Source organism: Haliaeetus albicilla, chromosome 10, assembly GCF_947461875.1.
Source record: "Haliaeetus albicilla chromosome 10, bHalAlb1.1, whole genome shotgun sequence".
NCBI lineage: Eukaryota > Metazoa > Chordata > Aves > Accipitriformes > Accipitridae > Haliaeetus > Haliaeetus albicilla.
The window spans coordinates 16,618,726-16,639,415 of NC_091492.1; the positions used below are offsets into that span (position 1 = coordinate 16,618,726).

The 20,690-nt window shown below is 41.2% G+C and overlaps 1 protein-coding gene across 2 annotated transcripts in view; it reads left to right on the forward strand.

Moving 5' to 3' along the window:
• Positions 1-388: 388 nt before the first annotated feature.
• The window catches only part of NKD1 (NKD inhibitor of WNT signaling pathway 1), a 115,587-nt gene continuing 95,285 nt past the window's right edge, over positions 389-20,690 (forward strand). The window contains exons 1-3 of one of the 2 annotated variants that reach the window (XM_069793640.1): positions 389-1,045; positions 1,182-1,214; positions 1,443-1,600. In XM_069793640.1, the coding sequence (XP_069649741.1) occupies positions 1,021-1,045; positions 1,182-1,214; positions 1,443-1,600 (216 nt within the window). In that variant the 5' untranslated portion in view covers positions 389-1,020. The remainder of the gene's footprint in view (positions 1,046-1,181; positions 1,215-1,442; positions 1,601-20,690) is intronic. The other variant, XM_069793638.1, reaches the window with a different exon arrangement.

Sequence of the window (20,690 nt, forward strand, 5' to 3'; positions counted from 1 at the left end):
CGCAATGGAGATACGGCTGAGTAGGGACACGAGGGGTACAGGAGCGCTTCGTCACCGCATCCGAGTACCAGGGGTGATGGCAGGCAGTTTGCGAAACATCGCAGAGGGCGTGGGGGGCGTCCAGCGTCGGGATCCCTCCCGCAGCCCCGAAGGGGCGGCCGAGCGGCAGGCGCAGAGTCGCGGCTGGGAGGGAGACCCTTCGGCCCGAGCGGGAAAGCTGCTTTTCCGCGATTGAAGGGGGCGGCCCCCCGCGGGCGCGGAGAGCGGCACCCCGCCGCGCCGGCTCTCCGCGGGGGTCCGCGCAGCCTGGGGAGGGCGGCGCTGCCCGGCGGGGCGGCCCCGGGAGCCCCCGGCCGCGCCGGGCAGGGGCGGCCGGCGGCAGCGGCCCGGGCCAGGAGCCGCCGGCGGCACGGGGCGAAGCGGGCCAGCTCCGCGGGCGAGCAAGGCGGGGGCCGGGGCCGGGGCCGGGGCCGGGGCGGCGGGGGGGCAGCGCGGCGCATTGTCTGCCCGGCGCCCCCGGGGCTGCGCGGGGAGCGGAGCGGGGCCGGCCCCGCCGCCCGTGCCTGGCTGGAAGTGAAACGCGCCCCGGCTGCTCCTTTTTCTTTTTTCTTTCTTTCCTTTTTTTTTTTTTTTTTTTTCTGTGGAGCCTCCAAAAGGCTCACTCGCTCCTTTCATCTGCCGCCGCGGCCCAATGGGAAGGCGGAGGCTGCCTGCAAGTGGTCTAATCTCAATGAGGTGTCAATCATGTTCCCCGGTGGGTGAAGTAAGGTCTTTTGTAACCGCCTCTGTCTTTGGGAAAGAGAGGAGAGAGGAGGAAGACTGGAGCGGAGAGGGGGACGCCGGACCGTGCTGCAGGAGAGGAGCTGAGATTCGATCTCGCTTGTGCCTTAGCAGGGAGAAGAGGAGCACATGGATTTCTAAACACGCTGGGATTTTATATATCTACAAAAATAACAACAAGCGAGCCTGACCCTACCGCAAACAGTCAAATGAATCGTAATTGCAGATCAATGCAGAGAGATGGGGAAACTTCACTCGAAACATGGTTAGTTCCTTTCACTTGCTACTTCCTTAGCCCCTTCCCCTTATTCGGATTTTACTCGGTTTGTTGCTGTGATTTTATACTGGTGTCTAATGATCTTCCTTTATTATTTCCCCCCCGCCCCCCCGGATCTGCCTAGCTGCCGTTTGTAAACCCAGAGAAAGTCCAGAAGGTAGGGATGGCTCTTTACTGCTAGTAACTTTGAACGCCTTCCCCCAGTTCGGGTGGCTGCTCCCGTCCCCCTGCCCTCTCCCCTCAACTTTCCGCCGCGGTTTGCCCGCTGCGTGTCCCTCCCGGCCCCGGCCCCGGCCCCGGCCCCGGCCCCGGCCCCGGCCCCGGCCGCGGGGACCGGGCGGGCTCTGCCGGCGACTCAGCGGCGGCATTGTCTCCTCTTTTCTAGGTGATAGTTTTGCGGTGAACGCCTCCCTGGCTCGCAAAGGGCTGGAGGACTGGATGGTGAAGCAGAAATACTCCGGGGGCAGCAGCAGCGGAGGCAGCAGCTCGGGACTCCAGCAAGGCTGCCAGCACCGGGCTGTTTGCAGGCTCTCCAGCGCCAGGGTATGTCAGCTTCCTCGCCGCCCCCCCGCCCCCCCCCCCCCCCCCTTATTTTTTAAATAGGGAAACCCAAATGCTCTTTCTACATCCTTCTGTCCCTCCCAAGGGTCGGTTTTGCAAAGGAAGGGCTTTCTTTGCCCTAATGCTGCTCCAGGGGGCTGCACCGTGGGTGGTTTCCTTCAGTCCTTTGATGAAGTTAGGAGCTGCAGAGCAAACTTGGTGCTTGTACAAAAGCCAGAGGAGTAAGGGGACCTGTCCGCTAGTGTCTGAGCAGTACGATTAGAACAAAACTCTTAACGAACAGGAACAAACAGAGAATCTCTGGGAAAAGCCCAGCACCCTGCTAGTGTGCACGAGCTTGTGAACCCTGACTGGTGCACAAGTTTGTCTGTGACATTTTGGCAGAGGAATTCAGGAAAGGAGAAATCCCTGAAGAGTGTATTGTTATTTATTTGCTCTTTGCTAATAACGCATGGCTGACTTTCTCCGTAAGAGTAACTGCACATGTCACTTGTCCTGGCTGTTACCACACTAGTCATTTCCCACCCTTTCTCTTTCCTCCAGTCCTCCCGTGTAAAGCTGGGCTGGAGGAAATGAGGAAATGTTTAAATTGCCTTTTTTTTTTTTTTTTAATGTTGTCTCTTTAAGCAAAAAGACATGATGGGAGGTAAACAAAGTTAACAATTCTTAGATATAGTCCTCACAGTGTTTCAGGGTATGATTCAGAGTTTATTGATGTTTACTGAAAGACTCCCATTGACTTCCGTGAGCTTTGGATCAAGCCCTGAAAGCTTCATCAGTGGAAAAGTAACCTGAGAGACGGGGAGATCGGAATCTGTGTTTCCCAGCACAAGCAGAGCAGGGCCACCAAACCTCCTGCAGGCTCTTCACTTTGTTAGCCACCAGTTTTATTGTCAGAAGCCTGGACTTCTGTGTCTCAGGAAAAATTAACTCATGAGTGGAGAATAGTTCATTTTAGGTGGGGTGTTGAAGTGTGTAGAAGATGTATAGTATGGGAAAAGCTAACAATGACTTTTTAGATTCCACCAGTATTGTATTTAGAGGAGGATAAATTGTTTGGGAGTCAGTAGAAGTAAGGCACAGAGAGTAAGATATTGATGTAAGTGTTTGTAATTGACGAGTATAATCACTTCACATTCAACTTGCAGGTATGGTTGGTTGAAGTGATTTTTATTGTGCTTTACTTGGAGACAATGTGTCCAAAGAAAGAAGTTCTCATTAATAATGGTACATACGTGTATGATACAGATGCAAAGAGTAAAAACATGTGCTCTTAATTATTTTTCATTATCCCATTTTTGTGAGTGAAGCTTTTTAGATGTGTTCTACCTTTCACATATATATTTTCTAGGACAGAAGCTCAACTCACCAAACTAAACATAGATTTAAAATACAAGAGTTAAAGGTCAAAACCTCTGACTTTAGCTTTGTGAAATGTATTTTCTTCCATAAAGACAGTTTGCTTTCTGCAAAGAAGAAAAAAAATCTTTTGTCAAAGATACTTTGCTATTCACAAAACTCTTCTTCAGTTTTCAGTTCCATGAGGTCTGCTCAGCTGGAATGACGGTAGAACAGTATTTCTCTTCTTACTCAAGGTGTCCTCCTCATCATAGCTCAGCAATTAGCAAGCCATTAACTAAAAATTACAGTTCTAGTACGTTATAAAACTGTAAATAGGTTTAAGTATGTTTAAAAGCACTGCTCCCATGAGGCTTTTTACTGTCAACCTGATAGAGCTGTTTCTGAATGTTTGAAAATATTCGCAATTTATTGCCTAATATATTTGGTAGTACCTGTATGAAAATATACCCTGCTAATTGATTTAGTTTAATTGTCATCCTGTCACAGGCATACTGTGACAGCTACATTAAAGTTCCTTTAAAATATGAACTTTTGGTAATATGGAAGGATGCATTTCTAATCCTACATTGGAACCAGATGTGCCATATGTACAGTCTTTTTGACAAGGATTATGGAGTCACAGCTATTGACTCAGTAACTGAGATTGCATGACTGTGTCTTTTCTGAGATCTCTTTGATCTCTTGTATAATTATACCAAGTACAAAGCGAATTGTAGCCTAACCTCTTGGCTCTTCATTCAGCTCAAGATGTAGAAATACTAGTCACTTCTACTAATAGTTAGTCACATGGGATTGTGTGGGACAGTTGTGTATTCCCCAGTAATGTAGTACTGTTGCACTTGAATTGACCAATGGCTCTTCTCCTTACTACTTCAGATTTCCTCCTAAAATGTTCAATTAGCTTACAAGGCTATGTGGAATGGTACAATTTTATTGTGTCACAGCTGAAACTTTGGCTTCTCATTAAAACATGTTTTTTCCCCTGAAATAGCTCCCAATTGCTGCGTTTATGACTTATGGCAGAAAGAGTTAGATCAATCACTGATGAAAAATATCTGCATTCAGAGAAACATCCAGTTGAGTTTAAAAAAAATAATGGTCCTAGAAATAGTTTTCCTCCTAGGAATCCTTAATCAGAGTTTTGTTGATGGTGGTTTTATTAGTATGTAGGGCCCTATTTGGTGAAATCCAGTGTACCTCCAAAGACCTGTTGATGGGAGAGGAGAGCACTCAGTTACTTCCAAGTCTGAAACGTCAAAGATTTGAATTGTTTTGATTAGAACTTGAATACAATAGTGAAATTTGACTTACTTTGCTCTATATAAGCCAAAAATTCTGTCTTGGCTGTAGTTGGAAGGCTGTTTTCCTCAAGAACAGAGACACTGAGTTGTTTTGTTAAAGTTAGTCATCCAGGGGACGTGAGACTGAAGGTCAGGGGGATTCATGTAGCATTTTACAAAGAGGAATGAGTGACTAATACAGGAAACCAATAAAATTTCATTTGTGCTCCTCTCTAGAATGATTGAATTTACAATAGTCGTGGAGGAGGAGGTCTTTACATCAGTTCACTCAAGGGGTGCTTGACACGAGGAGGGTTCAAGAATACAACACCTTTTCTCTAACTGAACTGAAGTTTTGAGAGTTTCTTGGTTAGAGCAGACTTCCCTCAGCTGACGTGTCGTCCATGTTGTGTCCCGTCCATCCGTGTCTCCCCCCTCCAATTCACTGGAAGAACAGTAATTAGTGTCCAGCTAATGCCAAATGCATCAGTCATCTGAGAAAGATCTCATAGTAAATTGTTGGGTGAAGGCATGAGCCAGGGGAAGGGGAATGTATCTGAAATAGGCACTTCTGGTGTGTATACAACTTTCTGTTCTGAGCTGAGCTCTGATCTCATGAAATTGTTGCCACCCGCCCAGCAGGGGCTGCTCTGCTCTAAATGTTTTAATTACTGTGGAGGCTGAGGGCTGGGTTGCAGCCCTCCACATCATGTAGAATTAAAGAAAAAAGCAATTCTGTTGCACCCATGAAAATATGAGGTCCAGAGTCATCTTCTAGTTTCAAAGCTAATTGAAACCACTGGGGCCGTAAATCTGTTAGAGCAACTGAATATGCTTCTTTTGCTGCTTTATGAATGAGTTAACTTGTGCCCAGAAAGGTTTTTTGACACTGTGGATTATCCTGTATAATTCTTAAGTTTAAATTTATTCAGTGTGTTTACTTTTAAAAACTATTTTTGGAGATCAACATTGTTTGCAAATATTCATGTATTTATTTATTTAACTGAGAAGTAGTTCTATGCTAGAGGGTAAAATATTAAATGTGACATTTGCTTAGCTCAATTTACTTTTATCTTCAAAGCCATAAGAAATTTTACTAGTTTCTTGCATGTCTCATTGAGATCTGTGCTTGGGATTGGAAAAAAACCTCGTATTTTTAATTAAATTTCAAACCAGCTCACAGTGAGCCAAGTTGTAAGTAATCATTTTAGGTAGAATAGAAGAGGCTTTAGCTTACCACTTCTGCTGGGCTCTTTGGTGCTAGTGATCCTTATGTTCAACCCTAATTGATATTAATTAGAGTTGAGTATCTGGTCTGGGAATAATACAGTGTGAAATGCTGAGGCACATCACTGCTTCAGAGGTGGGGCTTGTTCTCCATTTGTTCTGTGCCTGTAACTGCCAGTGACATTAATGGGCATTCCTTGCATGGCTGAGAGCAGACTACGCCGGTGTCAACTCCATTGCTCCTCTAGCATGATATTTCTTAAATTAAAAAAAAAAAAGCCCTTTCCAATTCTCCACTATTAAATAGCATGTGCGTGTGTGCATATAAAAATACATAGCCTTATGGAAGACACAGCTGGGTAGGTCATTCATCCAAAATGAAAATAATAAACAGGAAAGATACTTTTTTAGTGGTATGTATATACTATGGCTTAAAGGCTGTTGAATGGAAGATTTAATTGTAGCACTACTTTGGGGTCATCGCATGGGTAGAATGACATTTGAAAGACTGCCTTCTTACTGATACAGTGGCAAAAGCAATTAAAATTGCCCCAGGTGCTATCTTGTGTAACTGCTTGAAGTGATCTTTTAAAATGAAATATTTTCAAGTACAGTATTGTATGGATAATTATTTGTATTGACTCTGAGGATTAAAAGAAACAACAGACTCAGCAGTGCTAGATACTGGTATGACTAAAAAAATATTTTGATACACAAGATACTGTGTATGGCATTTAAAATAAAATTGCCAAACTTTGTATTGAAAGAGAGAAGCAGAATCTTATTTAGTGTTGAAATTTGGTGCCAACAAACCAAGATAATTTAATTAGTGGTGCACACAGTATATCTTGACAGCTCTGGTTTGGGAAAATTATAATATGAATATTAACAATCAAAGAGTCTCTGAAAGTATTAGTGCCATGGTGATGAGATTAGTGAATTGGCCAATACTGTAGCAGAAAGCTGGATTCCAAGGGAATTATCCTTGAATGATACCAGTTGGTTCAATTAAAAGCCACAATTCAGTTGCCATATGGAAAGTGTTAGGCATCCTTACATGGTTTCAAAGCTATGTGCCGGAGGTTAAATTGACATATGAAGAAAAGCATAAATTAAATATTTTGTGTTATGAAATTAAAAGTTGACTTTGCTTGAGCCATATGGAGGAGGTGGATGGAAGATAGTCTGTATTTCATCAGGGCTTGTTTTATAGGTGTTTCAGATTTAATGTGGTGCACTTTTAATTTGGCATGTTGATTGGAAAGCTGAATGGCCCGTGAAGTTTCTGCAAACAATCTCGTTAAAGTAACTTTTTTTTGATCTCTAACAACCCTCTTTCTCCCACCCCCTCTAAAGTGGAGTTACTTAGGTTGATGTTTGTAAGAAGGAAGCATGTTCTGTGTAGTAGCTAGGTGAAGTTCTCATCTAAGCGATACAATCTATGTCTCTTGGGCTATTGATAGTCCCTCTTGGCTTAGTGAAACCTTAATTCTTCTGAGTGAGAAGGCCTTGGTTATGGAGTACATTTTCTTCTGTAAATTGGGATGAAAAGTAACAACAGTATATTATATTCTTTAATGACTTAAATGTTAAATAATGTAGTCCAGACTTTACACTAAAACTTTGATTATGACAAAAATGGGAAATTTGTAGCACATGATTGTCGACATATGGAAATGTTCTTTACAGCAGCATTCATTAACAGAAGGGTTTTCTGTAGGTTATGTGAGATCTGTAATAAGACCCAGGAGGAGCTTGGTAAGTGGCTGTTTGTAGGCACCCTTCAGAAGAAGATCTTGGTTGACTTTTATGGTTTCTTTTGAATTGGGTTATGAATAGAGGAGAGAGAAGTCTTTTGAGTATTGCAACTTTGTAAGAGTTAGTTTTTCCAAAGTTGGGAAAATAATTGTTTGGTGATATTTAAATCAAAATGGAACATTGCTCCCTGTGCTGCAGATGTTGGCCTTTATAGAAATCCTTGTGGATGGATTTTGCTTCCTGAATGTCAGCATCAAAACCTGGTTGGAAAGTAAATGGTAGATGCTGAAATATACAAAATAGTTGAAGTATTTTTTTGTAACTAAACCACTTTTCTAGTTAATATACTAGTTGCTCTGAATACTTGGGAGTTTTCAGACTATGTGATATTTATAGATATCTTTTAATGGAAAATGAGGTATAGTTTTAGTTCAAAAAATTAATGTGAAGAAATGGTCAAATAGACTTCCTCTGTGAATTTATTTAGTCATATCTGCCAACATTGGCAGCAAAACTAAGCTTGTATTTACTCCTACAGAGTAACTACAGCTATGGGAGACTGAGTTGGACTGTATTCCATTCAAGAATTATTAACCAAGTTCCAAATGCAAAATCTTCATTGTGTCTGATTTCTGAGCCAGCAAAGCCTGTTTGTGTTGGAATATCTCATGACATTTGTCTTGCAATGGTAGAACACCAGTGGTGTTAGCTGTGGTGAAAAGGCTGTGCCGGTGCAGATATTTTTACTACTGTGTAATCTAAGAAAGAGGGGAAATGACTTATGCAGGTTCAACTATTGCTATCCTGGTCTCTCTGCAAGGGATACATCTGCACAGTGCATTTGGTTTTTGTAGATTTCTGGATTTATTGTCATCAGGGCTATATGGCATATATTTTGTCTTATAATTTGCAGAGTAGCAATGACACTTCTGAACATGTGAGAGATCCTTTTTTGAGTTGGAAAGTCCTGTGTAGTTAGTGTCTTGCAAATACACTGCTGTCATGTAACCTCATGTCCACTGTTTAATAAGGACCAGTCCATTGGCTTGCCATGGGAGTTGGCATTCCAACAGGCTTATATCTGCAAGTAAGTGTTCAGCCAGATTTCTTAATACCTATACGTGTGCGTCTCACATGATGTGGTACGTGCCCATCATATGTGAGAAATACTTCTGTTTTAGTCATACAGAATCTAATTGTTTGTCAATACCAGGGCATCATTTGAGGAAGGGAACGATGCAGTGTCTTGTTGGGAGGTCCAGTTCACAGCTGTGAAATTGAGTACCACTGGTTTTGTTTGTGTGGTGTGGCCTATTGTATATTATAGGGCAATAAATGATCCTATTGTTTTAGTCTATAAAACTTCTGGTGGAGTAAATCCTTTTGCTCTTCAGAAGACCAGACTGTGGCCACAGGAGACTGAAATGCCATTCAGTGCCTGAGAAGCTCCTCAATGGCCAAGAAAAGCCCTGTAAAAATACAGCTAAAAGATCCCACCACACTAACTCCTCAGCAGGGATAATGGAAGACCCTGTGGTTCCCTGGTTCAAACCAAGGTCCCTGCCAAACATAAATGAGAAGGAGTTGTTCCTTAAATCTGAAGCTGTTGTTAATAAAATTTAAGACTCGTGAACAAGACTTACCGGGCAAGCAGTTTTTCTGCTTTTTATCAAAGCTCTGATAATTTGATAATTTTCTCTGATAACCCTACTTGATCTGAAAATTCAGTGGAACTCTGAAACTCTTCGAGCTGACTGTGAAAGTGTGTCTTGCTTAAACCTTGAAAAAGGCTATCTACCATTCTTGCTTTTGTTTTTTAATGGGTTTGGATTTAAAGGCAGGCTCAGTGGCACTGGTCCCTTAAATCACTGCAATGAGTATCCTTTGAGAATGTGAGATCCTTCCTTAAAATGTGGGAGGAGATCAGTTATGTTTCTAGCAAAATTTGCAGCAGAGAACTTTTAAAATGGCTGGGATTTTCAGCCATGTATCCTTGGACTTCACACTAACAAATGCGGGCAGTGTATGTTGCTTTAGCTCAGGGATGGATTGGCATGTGGTCAGAACAGTCTGTGCACTGTCCATCCATAGAAATACTTTGTGTTTTGTGATTAGGGTGGAATTTAATGCATTTGGGGGCATTACTGTGGCAGTTTTAAAGGGATTAAGTATACTGAGGTTCCTATTAACGTATAACATTGTGATTCAAGATCTGTGAAGGAAAATCATGCATGGGTGTTTGATCTTGGGGTGCAGCCACACATGCTGTGAGGCACAAAATAAGGGGATAGACTCAGTAGGGAAGTGACAGAACAAAGTACTGTCTTGCAGGAGAAATGGGATTTGGGAGCAGCCTCGCATCTTTTGATGCATACTCTGATGCGAATGATAAGTGGTACGGAGGTGACAGATTTGTCTTGGGGGAGGAAGGAGAATGGTGGGTAGTGTGTCGCATTGCCCTCGGAGATAGTTTGCTGTCTGATTCCCCAAAGACTTGATAGTGCTAGGTAAGGACTAAGCCACTTCTTGTTGTCCTATCTTAAAAATCTTTTATAATTCCAGGACGGTTAGTTTCAAGAGAGTTAGGTAAAGAAGGTAGTAGCTGTAAAGCTAAGCCTTATGTATTAAATGCATATAAAGAACAAATGCCTGTTTGGGGGAGCGGGAATTTTCTCTGAGCATACGGTGCCCCAGTCCTGAGCTCACAGAATAACAGTCTCTGTATTGCATAAGATGCTGCGGTTAAGCCTGTATCAGTGTTTCTGTAATAAACTACTCTTTTTGAAACAATAAATAATAATTTTGTGAACTTTCCAAGTCTCCCTCTGTTCACATAGTGTACATGTGTATAAACTAGACACTCATTCCCCTAGAAAGAGAGAACATCATAGTCTACAAACAGAATATCTGTCATTCCAGCTGAGCAAAGGTCTAAGGCAATAACCCAAAATATCCTGGAAGAAATTCTAAAAAGCATTGAAGAAATCAATCGTCTGATCCTAGAGGAAGGTCTTTGATGTAATTCTGGTAAGTTTATACTGGGAGCCTGCCTATTTCTTTATGGTCAGCCCTAGACTTTCTATATGAAAAGTGGATCAAATAATTTCATATGCTCCTGCTTTAAAAAAAAGATGGTTGATAGTTTTCTAAAGCGTACACACTGTTTAAATGTAGATTGTGGCTTTTAGCCGAAGGCCAGGTGGGGAGGAAAGGCTTTTCAAAACAAGTACTTACAGGAAAATAAATAATACTTTGATATTTTTCCCATGGAAAAACTGTGCCTCATTTAGCCATCCCGAATATTTAATTTTATTTTGAGGATAAACTTCATAGGTTATCTCAGTTAAAGCCATTTTTATTCATGCAAAGCTTATGTGCAAGGTCGTGTTGCTGATGTGGATATATATGTAAAAGGAGTTTTTCAGAATACGATAAATAAATTACTTTTAAAGGTATATTTTTAACTAACAGTGTAGTTAGGTAAGTCTGGTTTTATCAGCTTGAAAAATTCTGCGATATTTCTCTGTTATGTTTTGATGCGAAAGCCCTGCTGTAATCAAGGGGAAACTTCTCATTGCTTTCAGTGGTTTTGTATCAGGTTCTCTGCCACATCAGTGGAAGACAAGGGAAGGTTCAGGTGGTGAGACTGCTAGTCTTTTTATCTAGCAGCAACATTGCTGGTGGAATGGCAATGTATTTTCCCCTACAGATGCAGTTTATCTGATCACTTTATGACAGGTTCACAAAAGTTTTTCCCAGTGGTACTGCCACTTAAATTCCCATTTGTAATTAGCAATGTAATTTTGCAGACAGGTTTAAAAAGCATGTTTGGAGAGAGGCTATTCCCACAGCACTGCTTAATACCCATTAAAATACCACATTTTTATTGTATGAAGGTGTTTTTTATCTAATTAGGTTGGTTTGTTAAAGTATTGCACCACAGTCTCATTCTTTTTTTTGTTGTTTTTTCTTCTACTGTAAGGCTGTTTTTAATCATTTGTTTGTGACCAATGGGAAGCACACAAAATCTTCAGCTCTGGACTAATGCACAGCATAAAGAAGTAAATGAGTTCTCTTCCTGCCTAAGCTATTGTACAGGGCTTTTCTTTGAAAGTCAGTTGCTCTTGGATTAAAACATGGTGACGTGTAACAGAAAAGAAAGAGAAAACACCAGCATTTGGAAAGGAAGTATTGCATTAATTGATGCTCCATAGACTTCATTAGAATTTGGTCATCGATCTTACCATGGCACTCTTTTCCGTATGTGCTGTTGGATTTCTTTTTTTTAAGTGCAATTTAGAAAAAAATGAATGAAATAAATTTTTGTGAGGACTGTGTGATGAAAGTCAAATTACGGCACACTGAAGTAGCTCTGTGTCCTTGGACATTTGCTGTTATCCAGGAGTGACTAGCTAGACTGCAGCATGCTGGTGTTGCCCGTGCTTAGTCAGTGAACATACATGTGCTGTTTAAACACAGAATAAACCTCTGCTAAAACAATTTATCCTTAATCTATGGCCACCTCTGATTTTCCTTTTTGGAAAGACAGAAACTGAAGACACTGCAGCGGGAAGCCCCCTAGATTTGCCAGTAAATGAATAACGGACAATGGATAATGTCCTGTGGGAGTAGCAAAGAGACTGTGAGGTCCCTTATTAGCTCTGCAACAGTAATCTGACCCTCCTCATGGGTGTTTCTGATGGCAACACTGACAGTCCTGGTCTCCTCAAAAAATGAGGAGAATTTCACCACCACTGGGGAAAATAGGAAAGCTTGTCAAATACCGAAGAACAGAATGGTTAGACAAGGCAAGTGCTAATGTCATGCCTTCAGGGGTATGTTTTAAGCAAGGAAAGAGTCCTGGCCTACTGTATAGTCAGAGTGTCTCCTAGTATCAGCAGGAGCCCTATCCAAAGACAAGGTGAGGCTTCCTCCTTCCACGCTCTCAATAGACACAGGATCTAGTCAAAATCTGCTGTTATTGTGTATCAATTCCAATATCCAGTAGTATCAGGAATGGATAACCAGTTCTGCCCTCAGGTAGAAATATGTACAGAGACTTTTGAGAGGTGTGCCAGTCAGAGAGACGTGCCAGATCAGGGGTAGGATTTGGCTTTAAATTGTGTTGGCACAGCTTACTGATGCTGGTGGGCTGGGTGCTAATAGCTGATGGCAGAACTGGGTGGAGGGAAGTAACTCAGCTGAAAAAGCAGTCTTCTGATGTTCAGTCTCATCTGTCTGTAAATGGGGGGTGGGGGGAAGTGTGTGTTACCTGGACTTAGCCATCCATAGCCAAGAATCTTTCTTCTCATTATGATGGTGACTACCAGTGAGTATTTTGTGTCATACCTGGCTGCACGCCAAACTATATTCTAAGTTTTGTGCAACAGTGGTTTGCAGTGGCCCTTCTTGCAGGGTGATGCCTGCCTTCTGTGTCAGTGCTGCTTTGTCCTGGTAAAGCACCCTTTCTTCTGTTGACCAAGTTCTGCTTACAGCAGGGTTTACCCAAACTTCACATGCCTGTTGGAACCGCATGCCTGTGTTGTACAGAAGGTGAAACGGTATGGGTTTTGCCACACAGTTTTTTGACTGTATGCTATTGATAGGACAGATTTTGGAGTGAGTGATCTTTGTGGAATATAAAGGGTTATGTTGTTGAAGTTACACAGGCGCCAATCCACTGGCACACCGCAGGTGATCTCGGAGTGAATGTTGTTTAAAGCGCCTGTCCCACGGTTTCACAAATGTGCTCTGACCAGAGGATGTTTTTCTAACTTCAAAGGGCTTCTCAGGCTGGCTCGGTGCCTCACAGACTGAGTCCACAATTCCTCTCTGCTCGTGATGTGTTCTAACCATGTGTGATTTTTTTGGTATGTGATGTTTTCTTAAAGCGGCATTGACCTGTGTTCAAGTGAAACTTGCTCTTAAGCTTGTAAACACAAACTTGTTGTGTGGGCAGTTTTCATCTTAACCTGATGTGTGTATTTGTTTTAAGAGCAAGAATAGACATCAAAAGGAGGAGTAATTTATAGGAAAAGAAGAAAGAAAAGAAATAAACTTGCAGCAGCCTTTTGAGTTGCACCATCCAGAAGCTTTTGCTTGAAGATCAAAGTGTGGGTCCTTTGCTGGCCGTAAGGAGAAGAGCATATTTCCACCTTGGCACTGCTAGTGTTACAGTAGGTTACTTCGTCTAAAATGTGCCTCTGCACAAGGGGTGTGCAAAGGGGGAAAGCAAGGTAAAAAGTAGTAGAAAGTGGAAAGAACCTAGGGCACTTATCAGTGACCTGATTTTTTTTTTTTCTTCCCTCCCTCTTTAGCAATCTTATATTAAAATAAACTTTTAGGAACACATTTGTATGTTTTTAAATATTAAAGGTTGGTTGGTTTTTTTTTTCCTGTAGTACTTTGTAATATAGTTTTCTGAAGGGGATTGTTTTCAGGTTAATGCAAAATACACATTCTTTTTAATGCTGAGAATTAGAAATGACTGAGTTTTTGTGGGCCAAATTCTTTTGCTGTTGAAGTCCATTAACTCTCCATTAACTCTGCTGAGAGCAGGATTAGGCCCTGAAATATCTCCTGAGCTACACTGTGCTACGTTAGCTATAGTTGTGAATCTGAGAAGATCTCGTGTTCCTCTAAGTTGCATTGGTAGGCACTGGTTTTGCAATGTTTGTGCATTCATTAAGGCTAGAAAAAGTAGGCTAGTTTGAGGTTTTAAAGTCATCATTTTTAGTTTACTGTTATTACTATTATGGATGTTTCTGAGTATATTAAAAACCCCAAACCAACAGCAAAACAAACCTTTTCTTCAAAGAAAACAATACCTTACACACCAGACCATAATACTTTCTGTTTGCCAAGTGATTGAAAAGGATCATCTGCTGTGGGAATAAAACATCGTACTGTGAATGGCATGCCGTGAACAATATCTCTCAGCTGTGCAGTGAAGTTTTTCTCCTCATGAGTAACAATACCACAATCTAGCACTTAATAATTAATCCAGCTTTCAGATGCAGCTTGATCCCGAGGCCCTCATCCAGACGAGATTCTGGAGAAGTTAGTGATGTCTAGGACTTAAACCCTAACAGCAAACAACCTGTGCTACCCTGCCATCCTATGGTTATCGACAGGAACCATCCCACCACGTTTATTTTGGCTAGTTTTAAAGCAGGTGGCCAGGATGAATTCCTAGTTTCAAAGTCACAGCTGCTGCTTTGAAATTGTGTAAGAAGGGCTTTGGTTTCTTAACACAAAATAACTGAGCTGCTGTTTGGTATTAGAGCATCATTATTCTGGGAAATGCACTCTTCATTTTAAAAATATCTTCTGTATGGAAGTTGAAAGTTTATACCTCATGATTCTAAGGGCAAAGAGCTGAAAAGGTTCCTTGTTTGACTGATGATTGTGAATACTTAAGAATTCCTCAGTGACTTGAGTGAATGGAATCTGAAGGTAGTATTAAAAATTAATAGCAATATTAGAAACACACAGTTACTGCAGGAATCTCTTGTTTGTTAGTATTAAATAATTGGGAGGGGGAGATTTTTTGGGTAACTAAAGAAAAATCTTAATTTAAACTGGATGTCTTTGTGGCAGTTACCCCCCAAATGTTATATCTTTATCATTAAATGAATTAAAAAGACCAAGTTGGCTTTATACCATCACAGTAATGATGCTGTGATTAAGTAGAAGGAAATGTTCCATTACAAATCCACATTTCCTCTCCTTGTAAAATTTTATTTTAAAATGAGCCTTCTTGGGTGACTTTTTCAGTAGCGTCAGCAACAGTGTCAGCAGAACGGTGAATTTGTGTCGCTGGAAGTATAAAGAGAATTCATGAAGGAGTTTGTGTTAAGCATAGTTTTCTTTTTTATAAAAAAGGATTCTATTCACTGTGGTTTTTTTTCTTCTTTTGTATTCCTTCCTACCTTATGATATTATAATGTTTTTTGCCTACATTCAAAATTTCATAGATATATATTTATAAAAAATATATGTCATGTAAGCCTTTTTCTAGTGTAAGAGAAGGTACATTTTATGCAAGGTACACAGCATGGGGTTTTCTGGGCCTTCAGTCTCATGTGATCCTGTCTCACAATAAATATATCAAACAGGAATGAACAAAATGCAGTCCTCTCAGACTGGGTGAAAATGCGCTTTTAAGAAAGAAGATGAAGGGGGGCTGGTTAGAGGAAAGGCTAGACCTTTCCTCTGAAAGGAGGCCTGAAAAAAGTGAGCAGGCAGAGAATGGAGTGTTTCTTCAGCTTACGTAGACAGGCTTGGTAAAGGATGGAAAGAGCAAAATTAGGGTTTATTTGGTATTGGGGACACGGTCAAAGAAATGAATGCAGGATTCGCATGCATAGGATGTAACAAAATTGTTGACCTGGTTGTTAAGGGGAAGGGATTAGAATGGGCACGTCATAAGTACAGGCAGTACAGACAGGATATCTTAATCCTTTTTGCTTCAATCATAAAACAATTTTTGTTTGTATTTTATCTTGTTGATAGTAATTACTAGTAGCACTCTCATCTGTTGGAAGCTGCATGTTCTAGTGCAGCACTTCTTAGATTTATCCATTAACAAGTGGTGCTGGACCATATTTTATATATAGGTATATATGGCAGAAAGTTCCCTACTAAGTTAAAGCTCTCAGTGGTTCAGACACAGGCTTACTGTGCAATCCTTGCATTTCTGATAACAGTGTGTGCCTTTGCTAGCTGAGTTGGCTAACTGAGCCTCTTGGGTCTCTACTTAGTGGTTGGGATTTGCATGGGTAGGATGTCAGCCCTGTTGTGCTTAAGGAGATAGGGTAATAGCTTAAATACAGCTTTCTTAAGCACTCTGAATCACAAGGTAGGGAGGCTTTGAAGTCGGCCGAGATTAGAAGACTGGTCTCTGGGCTTGCATGTGAAGTTGGGAGGTGTTTGTCATGTGGGTGGTCACAGATGGATAGCCATTGCTGTAGTGCTACCTGGTCTCTGAAACTGTGAATTTATGGTTTAAGAATGAGGTATAGGAGCCATGTATTCTAGTCTAGACCCTAGCTTTAGCTGTATATCCTTTCTCAAGTTGCTCAAACATGAATCTTCAGAGAGACCCAAGATAGCTAAACACTTGCCACTCATTTAGTCTCATTTGTCTTCTCTTTGAAAATACCAGTTCTGTCCACTTTTTCTCACTTCCCCATCAGGGAAGTGGGGATAGGTTTTATCCTTCTACCTACCTAGGCTGTTGAGGTAGACAGAGAAATATTTAAAGTTCAGGAAGAACTTCAATGCCAGCTGTACACTTAATTCATTGCTATGTTTTTATGAATAAGCCAGGTATTTATTACCTACTTTCCTGAGCAAAGAAAGAAAATAAGAATGAAAAATAATGTTTGAATTCCCCTGGAGTTTATATAATCCCCCTTTGCAAAAAAACCCTCTTACATTGGTTTTTCTTTTGCTCTACAGTACTCTTCCTAAAATCCTTTTGGAAGGGGGCCTTTCTGAACTGTCCAGCTCTCATCACAATCCATTGGTCCAAGAAGTCTAACTCTAAAAAGTTTGTATTAATCAAAGCAGTTTTAACGTATGGAGAAAAAAGACATTTTACTTCCCACTCATCCGAACAAGACCTTGGTCAAGGTTAGAAGGTGGTGGAAGGGACATGTCTTTAATGTATGAGCCGAATCTCCACTCCTTGTGGAGGCCTGTCCAAGGACACGTGCATTCAAGTGCTTATTGCTGTACCTTGCTTTTGGTACTGCATACAGATTCAGTGCAAGATTAGTAGGAATGTAGGGATAGAGCGTATGGCTAGCATATGTATAAATCATAATAGGTAAATAATATAGGATGAGGACGATGCCAGACTTTTACCACTGTTACTAGATGAAATGGACTACACAGACATAATTAAGGGGCAAAGGAAAACATTTGTTAAAAATTTGACTGAAGATGAGCTCTGATGCACAGCTAGACGAGGTTTTTCAGGGAGATGAGCTTTTTTTCTGGTGTTTGCTCCAAATTACCCTCTCTTGAAGGTTATTCTTCGGAGCAGCAGAGTTTGTACATAAGTGAAACACATGTCAAAATGTTTACAATGAACTGGAGTGGTGAGTCAAAGCAGTAGGCTTTTGTTTGCACTGGCTTTGTAATGGAGAGCCTTATAATGAGGGTGAACTATGCCTCCTATTCTGGTGGGCCTTTGTACTATCTGGAGCACAAAGTGGAGCAGGTTTACAGGTTAATTAACACCTCTTCCCTCCTCCTTGTGGTGCTGGCAGTGATGTATCACCGAGGGTCATGTTTAGAAATGGTGACTGATGGCTAGTGATGGATACTCCCAGGCTTTTTAGTGGTTGCCACTGAATTCTCTGCTGTGAATATCATTTGTTCTTTTAAACAATAGAAAGCACAGTTAAATGTATGGTGCTGAAGAGGCACTTATTGTCCTGGTAGCCTGGCAGCAGTGAGCACACCCCTACAGCTGTGTGTTTGCAGCCAGGCACATCGCAGCCTGTAGCTTCCCTGCTCTCCCATCCTTATAAATATGAAGAGAATTCAGACAAATTCTGCCTCTCTAAAGAGGATTTAATGGCATCTCAAAACCCTTTATTATGTATTTAAAGATGATTTCTTTGAATATTGAATTGTAAGGATGGTTTTAATCTAGCGGTTCTGTGGTTTTGGAGAGTTTGGTCAGTCTGGCTGGAATCATTGTACTTTAGTCTGTGTGTTGGATATGGGCATTTGTTGTTGGGGTTTTTCCCCTCCCTTTAGAGACTTCAAGTTTTCTTTGCCACCTATTGCCCACAGATCACACTTTCTCAACAGTTGCCCTGTGCTGCTTTCTTTCCCTCCCAGTTCCTCGGGTCTCAACACTGTATGTGTTAGCTACTTCTATTTTAACAGCTATTGCCTTTGCCTTAGCTTGATTTAAATGCTACGTTGTTCAGAAACTAAGTCTTGGTGGAGAAACAAAGCCATGTGGTGGTCTAACTAGCAGGGTGCACATCTAGGTGTGGAACATCAAGAATCCTTTTGCCATCTTGCATCGGCTAGCACACCATACTGTAACATTTGAGGCAAGTGTGCACCATACTGCATAACCATACCATCCATACCATACCCACTGTACAGATAGCTGACAAAAACCATGTGTAGCATATATGTATTTTTGGAGCTTAAAGAATTTCTCCTCACATGTCCCAGTTCCTTACTTGCCTATTTGTGAGTGGAAAGATGGAGCATAGCTCATCTCCGGAGCAGAATAATTTCTGGAAGAGGACAGTGCAGAGGCAGTGCTTGCTGCCTTCCTTAAGGCAGAGGGGAAATTGGAAAGGAAACTGTGATTCAGTGAATAATAGTCATCTCTCAGACAGCTCCAGGGGCAGCGCAGCTCTCAGCTGCTGCCTTGCTCACAGTAGATTATGGGGTCATAATGCAGCCCACTATGGCAAAGCAGAAAAGCAGTAAATTCATCCTCGGGAGTGGCTTTATGTTGTCCAGAAATGAAGAATTCCTCTGTAAGAATGTAATGCTTTTTATCCAACTTCCCAATTCCCATGCTTCAGCAGTATATTTATCTTCACCATTTTCATGCTATGAATAAAGGAAGGCCAAGAAACATGTATAAAGGACTTCCTTTACAGCCAATGATATGTGCAGTACAGCATCCTATAAAGTTAACAGGGATTAAGGTGAATGATCATGCGAGCAAGGGAGGCATCCCATCAGGAAATATGTGTTTCAGCGTACCAACTAAACCAATACTATCTACAGACTTTGAATCAAAGAGGCTTGGACAGCTAAACAAAGCTAATCCCCAAAGATGTACTATTAAACTCATTTCCCATGTATGGAACAATATTGTAGGAGTTTTGAAAAGCATTTTCCAGCCATTGTTAAGAGAAGACTTGGGGTGTGAGCTATAAAATTCTGATCTGGGTTCAGACTTTCTCCATAGCTGTGGTTTTCGGTTGAGCCTGTCCCTAGTTAGCAGGGATATAAATGTTAAAATTTACCCATGTGGCTTGAGAGCTGTGCTAGTAGTGTAAGTCTCGTTTTTTCAGCACATCTTTATTTTAGAAAGTATTTCTTTCTGCTGGAGTCAGATCCTTTCTTCTACTGGGCAAACTCTGAATATTCTGGCAAATAAGGACAACTTGACTTGGCCTAGTAGAGCTGCAAATGTAAAGTGTTAATTGTCTATGAAAAATAATGTTTCTTTCATAAATTCTCTCAAAGTGAAAACTCAAGTTTGTATGCCCTTACAGAGAAGACAGTAAATATCCTATCATATTATATTTTAGGAAAGCTTTTATTTCTTTGTTTCTTTGTTTCAGCTTTTGATATATTGATATTCAGCTTGTTATATTTCATTACTCAAGCAATTGAAATTAATTGATATATGCAAAAAGGTTTAAACTGAATAACAAATATCCTTGGTTTTGGAGAACTTTAAGTGAGAAAGACGAACACTAAGAACCAGGTCCTGTAATGAGAAGTTTGTTTTGTTGGGGGACTCTGGGGGTGGGGGTTTTGTTGTTGTTGTTCTTGTTGTTTTCTTTGTTTGGGTTTTTTTACTTGGAGCCTTAATGCAATTGGAAGAACAACTCTCACTTCGGGTAAAAGAGCTGTCTGCTCAGATCTGTTAGGCTAGGTCTGCCTGGGCAGTATGTTTACAGAGTGGGAGGTTAGGGCTCTAAATTTGAATTCTTGTCAGAAGACATAATTTATGAATGGCAGTGAGAAATGATTACCCAAATGTGAACAGAACAAATAAACTAGGCCTTGAACATGCTTTCTCCTGGGCTGTCACCCATTGTATCTGTAGCCTGGTGTGTGGCACAATGTAATTTCAGACTGGCTTCATTCTGAGCAAAGGCTGATAATGTGTGAACATGTGTGATGGTTCTGAGATGATGGCAAGCAAGCCCATCAGACACTGCATGGTGTCTGTTTTCAGAGGGGATTTTAGTGCTGACTTCTGTAGAGTTAGGCTCTGGCAGTCATAATTGTGTAGCAGAGAATATTACAGAAACGGGTATACAGGCATTCTCAAATGCTTGGCGCTTTGTCATAAATTTAATCTATTTACATATTTCCTGTACCACTGTACAAACAAACCAGTGGCAGAGTCCTGAAACCATTTTCTCAGGCAAAGTTCCAGTTGATACCAAAGAGGTCGGGATTGAAAATAATTGCTTGTTTAGAAGCATTTGAATGTGACCTTTAGAGAAATCGTCTTTCCTTTTGCTGACTTTTTGAACCCCTCATTAGGGAGTTATTGAAAATCGTAGGAAATTTCAATGAGTTCAGATGACAACCCCAGCTGAGTTGTCACTTGCTGTTCCTTTCAGAGCATTGCAGGGGACATCGCTTCTTCAGAAATGAGCATAGACCTACAGTATTGTTACTCTTCCCTGTTTCTCATTCCTCGTTGAATTTGC